At 42.3% G+C, this 9,003-nt stretch overlaps 1 protein-coding gene across 1 annotated transcript; it reads right to left on the minus strand.

Annotated features, from left to right (window-relative positions):
- Nucleotides 1-361: 361 nt before the first annotated feature.
- On the minus strand, nucleotides 362-3,439 carry tmem74 (transmembrane protein 74). Its single transcript, XM_076737358.1, has 2 exons — nucleotides 3,279-3,439; nucleotides 362-2,627 (listed from the first exon to the last, which is right to left on the minus strand). The coding sequence occupies exon 2, from the start codon at nucleotides 2,558-2,560 to the stop codon at nucleotides 1,715-1,717; it is 846 nt and encodes a 281-aa protein (XP_076593473.1). The 5' UTR covers nucleotides 2,561-2,627; nucleotides 3,279-3,439; the 3' UTR covers nucleotides 362-1,714.
- Between the last annotated feature and the right edge of the window lie 5,564 nt (nucleotides 3,440-9,003).

Raw genomic sequence — 9,003 nt, forward strand, 5'->3', positions numbered from 1 at the left:
CCAGTAGAATACATGTATACGTTGTGACAGTAAACATAGAGCCTATGTAAGTGAATGAAAGCACAGCAACGGTGAGGCCTCAAGCTGTTTACCATAGACTAATCAGCCTACGCATCTCATTAACAGAGGCTGACTCATGTCGTTTTGAATGTAAGCCATGAATCAGGGTCATCCAGCCCAGAAAATGAAAGGACAAAAAAACAAGACAATGGTGACACTGCATGAGAATCACGAGCACTTATCTTGCAGAATGCAACATTTGGCTGAGTATATGAATATATGCAAATATGAATGAATTCTAATAGTTCATGCATGATTTATGAGAGTTCCAGGGTGCATACCTACAAGAAAAATGTTTTTTCAGGAGACTCGCATGGTATTTTTTATTCTTCACTGCAGGTTTCTTCATACAGCATTAACAACCGTCAGGGACAAAGAAGGTTGCTTTTACATGGACTTAGCTAAGACAAACTACTAAAATCTTCCTCATCCAAGAAAAGGAAGTTGGTCTCTGATTTGTTCGGACAGCAGGGGTATTAACATTGTTAGCGAGTGTGCACATGATAAACCTCTTCTTCTAAGCTTTTTGTGTCATTTGCAAAAATTGTAGTCAGTAAATCACCATGATAACATCAAATATTACCCTTTAAAAAGAATGATACTTCACTTTGGAAATGTAATTAGCTCTTTGAAGTGACGGCTTAGGGTTTTGGAAGTAGGGCAACTCTTTCATGTGTGATTAGGTGTTCTTAAGTCCGTCCTCACGTAGAAAGAAAGAGAAAATGAAAGAAGACAGGTAAGGAAAGGCTCATCAACCTTGAAATGTCACAGGCACTTGGCTGTGGGTGCCCAGGACCCTTTCCACACACTATGGAAGTGTGTGTATAGTGAGAATTTACAGTATTGAGGAGAGTGCTGCAAAAATGGTAGGCAAATAGTTTCCTGTGGCAGAGAGAACTAGAAGGTGAGGGGAAGAAGGAGGAGAAGAAGAGCAGAGAGGATCAAGTGAGAGCAGAGGAGGGTGTACAGTGTCAGTGCTGTCGACTGCAGTCAAATTGCTCACTACAATCAAACCGACATGGAGCTTTGGCTCAGATGCATGAAGCCTGGCTTACTGGCTTACCTCAGCACTGCACCAGGGAGGGACTGTCACTGGATATTACCATGTGGACCACTGAGCTCATTTCTCCCACATCACAGTGGACAGGGACAGCTTTACATCCCTCCTCTCTCCCACTCTCCTGCCCTGGGGACACACACTTCCCTTACTTCCTGAAATGTGTCTGTGCACAGTTTCGCCGTTGGAAACATTCGCATTAAATATGAATAGCCTCAATAATAAATGGAAGCTCTCAGAGATTGCATCCTGGGTACAAAAAAATGTGATCTAGTATTTGTGACACAAGTTGTTAACATTCTTGCCAGTTACTTTTATGGTTTGGTGCCATTTTAAATCATGTGGGACCAATTTGATACCACATATTGTTTTTCACATTTCCAACAATTGCTCACTGCATCTGAGTGCTTTTCCTGTCTTTTCTGTTTGCCTTGTGGATATACAACACGGTATTCAAGCTATTTCTAGAGTATAAGACAAAAATGTTGCAGACTTACACTTTGAATATGAGTTTTTGGCTACAATATGTTAGACAATGTGTGTGAATGGCATTAATTCCTCAGTTATACACAAAGTGTTCTTATGCAGAGCAGCATTTTAAGTCAAAGTGTCCTCTATTTCCTCCTCCAGGGACAAGTGCGCAGAGGAGTGGCTGGGACTGGATCTAGTTTTCAGGCTGATAGAGCCGTACTGTTTGGCTGAACGCTTTGAATAAGCGATTACTTTTCTCCTGTACATTTCTCCCTTCCACATGGAGATCATCAGCAGCGTGGAGAGCACCACGCCGCCGAGCGTGAGCAGGCACAGTCCCGCTATGACGCACCGATCCAGGTGGGCACCTATCCGGGCGCTCTCCATCTCCAGCCTCTCCATCTCCCTCGCCGACACGCTGTCCCGGTCCACCACAACATCCCGAGGCACGGCGTAGGAGATGATCACCAAGGAGATCCCAGTCACTAAGAACGTGACTGCACTGATAAACCCGTAGTCTATAGAGGTCCCGGAGCTCTCCCCGAAGGAGAGATCATCCTCGGACATGAAGGAAAACTCCGGTAAAGTCTCGGAGCAAGGCTCGCCGTTGCGCACGGGTCTGTGTGTACTTTTACAACTAGTCTCCGGGCTGGCCAGTCGCAGGTTAACATTCTCATCAACGTATGTGAAGGATGTCTCTAATTCCTCGTCACAGCAAACCCGGACTTTCTCCTCGCCGAGGTGACAGAGTTTAACCTCCGCGCCTCCCTTCCGCGGCGCCGTCCTTGGTACTGAATGACACCCGTCATGGCAGCTGCGGGCCGGGTTACAGCAGCCCTCTCCCGGGAGCGCTCCTCCTGTTGATCCGCCCGACTTGCGGATATGCAGCGCGCTGGAAACCCTGTCAAGGACGTCGGGATGATCGGCCCGTTTGCCTCCCTCATCTGCGTGAAGCAGCTCTGGAGAATCCATTCGTAATTCACCACCCGCTGGTTCACTCTGAGCCTTCCTCCCACGATGTTGTCAGTCCACAGCATCCCTAATAAGAGCACAGACACCAGCACTAAGTTAAATGGTGCATCTTAATGAGATTACCCTGACTGTAAAGCGTGAAACCTTATCTTCTCAATGCGCAAAAACTTGCGTGCGTAATTTGGAACGGTGCGCAAATTGCACATACCTTTATAGTTTGGCTAACCCTCCTGAAATAAACGCCACTTTAAAGTTGATCGGATCGTTTAAGATAAATCCGTAGACCCGTCTTGAAAGGCGCTTATTGTGGCTGTGATTAGCCAAATGCCTCTGTATCCAATTAGGAAAGCAGTCCACGTAAACCGAGATTATTCTTATTCAGTTTTAACATGGACACAGTCTATAGAATGGATACATAAGCAAAACTGGGCTAAAACTAAATCACATAAAATATGCATAGCCATAGTTGGACTACTTACGAGAAAATGATGATGAAATTGTTTCCACTAGAGCCAGTTTTAATGCAAAATACATCCAATACCTCCGGAAAATGTGTCTGACTGCCCATGCACACTTTATTTGAATTCAGCAGAAGATGTGAGATGCTTCTCTGCATAAGGATGGACGAGCCGTGCACAACCCGGTTTGATTTTTTTTTTTTTCCAATCCCTTCCAAAAACCTCCTCAGACTGCACGATAAAAAAAGAAACACACTCACCGCGCTACTTCAGCATCCCTTCTCCTCTTCATAGACGCTGTAGCGAGGGCACACAACGGGGACAGATTAAAATAAAAACCTTATCTGTGAATATGCATCGAAGATATTCTCTGCCTGGTCGATGCTGTGGCGGCAGGCTGCACTGAGGGGAGCTCTCCGTTAGTCCCTCCCACACACAGAGCCCCGGCTGCCCGCGCTGTGGCGCTGAAAGGAGCGCCGCTATCTGAGAGCCGATTGAGATCACTACCAGTCAGTCAACACCCAAACGGGAGGAAGATTTGAAGGGCTGAGGCGCATCCTGGGACCTGATGGTCATATTTTACTTGCAGTGTCCTTCCCGAAACATTTTAGGAGAATATGATGCCATAAAAATCTAAGTGTACAACTGTAGAGCTCCTGGAGGCTGACGGTTGGTATTGTAGGTGTAAAACAAAATCAGCCTCTACAAGACAATTGACAGTATGGGAGCTCAAGTGGAGTAAAGTGTAAGGTTGCTATCAAGTCAGTGCTAAATGCCACAAACTCATCTGACATACAGGGATATTATACTGATGCCAATACAGATGAGTACTCATAATGTACAGTAAAGCAATTTTGAATTCAATATTTAACACCCCAGGTTAAATATAAAAAAGGTATTCTAATGATGTCAAAGCAAACAAACAGGACCTATTGCATGAAAATTTGTGTCCAACCTCACAACTGAATCTGATGGACACGCATACAATAATCTGTACTGTATGTTGTCAGTTAATGGCCTCATCATATCACAACAATTTATCCAGCGGTGATATGCAAACGAAATTGTTAAACTGCGTGTATCATGCACCATCTGTTCTCCTGTGCTCTCTCAGAAGATTACTGGTCACTATGTCAAAGCCATCCTAATCCATGTTTAATCTAGAGATCTAATAGATCATGTGATCTGTGACCCCTTGTAAATCTTTAGGAGGTTCATCTCTTTTATGCCACATCTTCAGAGTCCACATGTCGGTAGCATCTTCTAAGATACTGTGACTGATCAACAATGAAATGACTAAGTTTTCTCAGAAAGTGACACCGTAAACTAGATGTTAAGTGCAGGCCGCCATCAAAGATTTAAGTGCTTAATCCCACTTTCAACTCAATACTCATTTGCTGACGGTTCTACCTTATTTAGCACAACCAGGCAGCAGCTATAAATATAGTCGCCACTTTTCCTGGAGTCCTAGTGGCTGGGTGAATGGCTTTGGCTCATTTCCCAACAAGACTCCATTTAACAGATGAGTAAAGGGAAGGGGAGAGTCAGGGAGAGAGGAAGACAGAGAGGGAGAGAGAGATGGACAAAGATTTACTCCACCGTTTTTGTTCCAGATATTGGTTTACAGAGAGGGAATCATAATGCTTTATGGTGTGTTTGGTCAACTGTAGACAACTTCAGTTTGTCTCATGCAGACAGAGAGAGGGAGAGAGAGGATGCTGAAATCTGACTGTGTGTTCAACTGAGGGGTAACAACAGCCAACTATCAGATGCTATCTGTCTGCAACAGTGCACCACTTTTCCTGCTGGCAAGGACACCAGGCTTGGAAGAGGAGGGGCGGCTGGGGAGTCGGTGCTTCTAAAGGCTATAAATCCTCCCAGTGTCTCCTGCCAAAGAATGAACACGCAGAATAAAGATTATGACACATGCATGTAGCACTGCTTTTTCTTTAGCCAGTAGTAGATATCAGAAGGTGATGGAGGGGGAAGTGGAAGTCCCTGCAAATGCAGCAGGAGGAGGGAGAAGAAGAGCAGCACAATGCACGTATGGGTGTGTGAATTATTGAGTGAATAAATGAATGAGAGAGAGACCGAGTTCACTTCACTTCCAGGAGCAGCTGGAGCTGGTCAGTGTCCCACAGTAGCTACATAGTAATAATAGGAGGATGTGAATGGCTAGAATTATATGAATGTGAGACAGGCTGCTGCAAGGAAAAAGCTGAGAGGCTTAAGATCTTAAGTAGAGATTAGTTGTTAAATATTTGTACCCAATACCCACCAGTTGTAACATAGTAATACTGTGTTCATAATATGTTAGCATTTTTGTAGTTACCAGATTCCGATATGAGTAAAACTTAATTAAATAGTGTTCATGTGAACCTCTGAGTTGGACAAAAAGGCTAGCAGTGGGGTAATCAATCATTTTTATTTTTTAACAGATGGGATTGCCCAATGGGAGCACCCTGCTGCCCCCACACCACCAGCCAACACACGTTTACCGAACCTTAACCCCAACCCATGATCACAGGAATATTATAGGAATAGTGCAGGCAGCAGTGTGCCTCTGTGATCCTCTCTCCTCCGCAAAGACACATTGGCACTTGTCACTTTGATGATGAAGATGACACTACTCTATAGAGTAGATAGGCTGCAATATAATACAAAATTGAATATTCATAGCATATAGTTTAGAGAATATTATAGATCCAAGATGAAATTGACAGAAAGGCCAGACTGAAAGAAAACACAGTTATAAATCTGTTTGTTTCTTCAGCACTAGCACCATGGATTTATCAGTACAAAGCACTGTTAGGCTACTGATATTTCAGAGCCATGGTCATGGGCCATAGATTCTAACTTGCACAAACCTCAGTCATCACAAGCACAAGCTACAGTAACTTCCTGTTAACGGAGTTGATTGCTTTTGATTAGATGGTAGAACAGATGTTTTGTAGCAACCGATTTTGACACTAGTCTTTAGGACATTTGTAATGGTATGACCCAATGTAGTGAGCTACTGATTTAAAACTAGCTGGTAATGGATGCAGAAGTAGCTGGTGCAGCCCAGTCCAGAATACAAGATAAAAGAGAAAAATGAATTGATAAGACTGCGAATGTGGAAGTAAAACAATCTCTACAGTTTTCATAGTAAGCGTAGGAGCTTTATTATACATTGAAAGAGATGTACACGTTGTATGTCACAGTGTGCCTGTACGGTACATCTCTTCATCACCAGCAGCCAGAGAGCATCCTGAGGTCTCTGAGAGGGCAGTGGGCCACATCAGCAGAGTACTGTAGATTATTAATAAGATGGTGTACACAGTCCCCTGGATTCGTTTTGGAAGTCTGGCACGCAAACCCTCTGCTAGCTCTTAAAAAACCTCCCAGAGAAGAACGTGTATGCAGACAGCAAGATGACAAGGGAATTTATTTGATTTATTGATTTTATTCGTAAAAGACCACATGCAATATTAAACATAAATGTTTCTACTTGACGCATTGCACCAGAGTTAGCCTAAGGCTAATTTTCATCTGCCAGTCACAATTAAAATATTCACACAGGGACAGAACAGAATTAAGCAAACTGGATCAGCAAGACAGAACATATAGTACAAATTACACACAGTAAAACATTACACACACACACACACACACACACACACACACACACACACACACACACACTTTGCCAGCATCATGAGCATGTTAGCAACTTTAAAGTTACTGATTGAACTACAGCTCGTTATGGGGTCTGGTCAGGTGTTCCACTCAGTTTTGGCTTTCACAGAAAAATCTGACTGCCCAAAGGCAGATGACCAGAGAGTGCTGTACAATCTCTTATAGAGGATAATCTTGAGTATTTTTACAGGTTTCCAAATGAAAGTAAACAAAGTCGTATAATTTAGGCCAAATGGTCAAGTATTTTATATACAACTCACAAATTTGAAAAACAGTCTAAGCTCAGCTATTGAATTGGTTTCTTATCCAGAATTTTTAAAGTTTGTTTTTCACAGAGCATGTGAGGAAGGATCATAGCATGAATACATATCCTGCATTAACAGAAACACAGCATCTAATTTGTCTGAAATTTGCCAAGTTTTATTGCTTTGTATTAACATTTGGAGGCTTTACAGTGTTTTTAGAAAAGAACATACCGTTTGTCTTGCTAATGTTCAAACTAAGACATGACTGATTAAGACATTCTTTCGATAGTTAGCTTGGCAGCTGCTCAGCTGTATTTTGCATGTGTGTATACAACAATGTCATTGGCATACATTTGCAATTGCCATGATGCTGTTGTGGAAGGTCATTCATATACAGACTAAATAACAGGGCACCTAACACCAGTGCTTGGCGTACACCCACTGTGCACTTGTTGTTGGACTGAATCCTGTTAGATGAATATGAAAACATCCACGCCAGTGCTCAAGATGAAAAAAAATTTAACTTTGAAAGTTTAGTAATAAGAACTGATTAACTGTATCAAACGCTTCACACAAATCTAAAAACAGCACCAGCTACTCCTCCTTTATCAAGCCTTTGATTGTATTTGCTCTGTTAGGTGCCAAACTGCATGTGATGTAAGCCAAAATTTCTTGTGTTAACAAAAGCTGTCAGTTGTCCAGTGATAACTTTCTCAGAAACCTTTGAAAGTACTGGCAGTAAGCTGATTGGTCTATTGTTACTGGCTTCATGGCAGTCTTCAGGTTTAAAAATAGGTGCGACAATGGCGTGTTTCCAGTCTGTATGGAAAGTTCTGAGTTAAGTGACGAGTTAATTAAATATGCAATGGGGGGAGTTAAAATATCTTAGTGTTTAGTGTAGTGTTGTCTAGATTAATTTCTTACCTTTTGCTTCATTCATTACATGGAGATAGAAATGAATTTAGCTTCGTCTTCTTAGTAACTTTATTCCTCTGAGACACTTCTAGATTTCGTAGCCTTCCGTAATGCTGAATCTCTAGTCTTCATCAGTTTCACAGATTTTCATTAAATCAGTGTAGATTGTTGATTTTTTTTCTAAATCTGTGCAATGAATCTTTTCCTTACAGTTAATTCTGCAAGTAAATGTGTTACAGTCATACTCACCATTATCACATTACACAGCAATCATTTCATTGTCAAATGCAGCTTGAGAGAAAGGCAGACTGAAGCTCAGCGTGGACATTTTCTCCTCTTTTTGTGTGGTGGTGGCGGCAGACACTGTGATGAAATATTTAGCACTTAGACCTTCAAGTTAATTTACAGTGACTTTCCTAATTGAAGTGATGTGGCTGCCCTCAACACAGACACCGTGGGATAATGGAAGGATAATAATGGCTTTCCTAGTGCCTTATGTGTGTGTGTGTGTGTGTGTGTGTGTGTGTGTGTGTGTGCGTGTGTGTGCATTACTCATTTGTGGGTATATAAATCTGTTTACACAGTCACATTGTGGGGAGTCACTGTCCTTTTGGGGACAAAATGCAAGTCCCCATAATGCAAATCATGAAGTTTTAGGGTTAAGCCTTGAGTGAGGGTTAGATTAAGGTTAAAGGTAGGCTAAAGGTGAGGATTACGCAAGTGGTGGTAATAGTTAAGGAAAGTCTCCAAAAAATGAAGGTAAGTCTATGTAATGTCCCCAAAATGTGATGGAGACATGAATCGTGTGTGTGTGTGTGCATGCGTGTGTAGGCAAAGATTTATGCTTCACGCAAAGATCAGACAGAAAAAGCTTTTTAGTGATTAAGTAAGCTGGCTGGGATAATTAATTCCACCGTTTCGCTGAGCCTTCTTCTCTTTATCATCTCTTTATCATAATTAATGTGATGTTATCCCCTCACGCCACAGCTGCTTTTGCACTATAATGCTCTCAATAGCTCTTGATGATAATTCTCTTTTGCTGTCTTCTGCCTCTCTGTCTCCATCTGGAGCACTAATTATCAGTATTTCTTATGTGCCTAGTTATAATGGCGCCCTAATTATAACACAAGAAACATTTTGTTTGAGC

The sequence above is a fragment of the Chaetodon auriga genome, chromosome 8, assembly GCF_051107435.1.
Source record: "Chaetodon auriga isolate fChaAug3 chromosome 8, fChaAug3.hap1, whole genome shotgun sequence".
NCBI classification, from domain to species: Eukaryota; Metazoa; Chordata; class Actinopteri; order Chaetodontiformes; family Chaetodontidae; genus Chaetodon; species Chaetodon auriga.

Bases quoted from the DNA above. Each gene is read 5' to 3' on its own strand.
- tmem74 (XM_076737358.1), bottom strand. From the start codon at position 2,560: ATGGATTCTCCAGAGCTGCTTCACGCAGATGAGGGAGGCAAACGGGCC.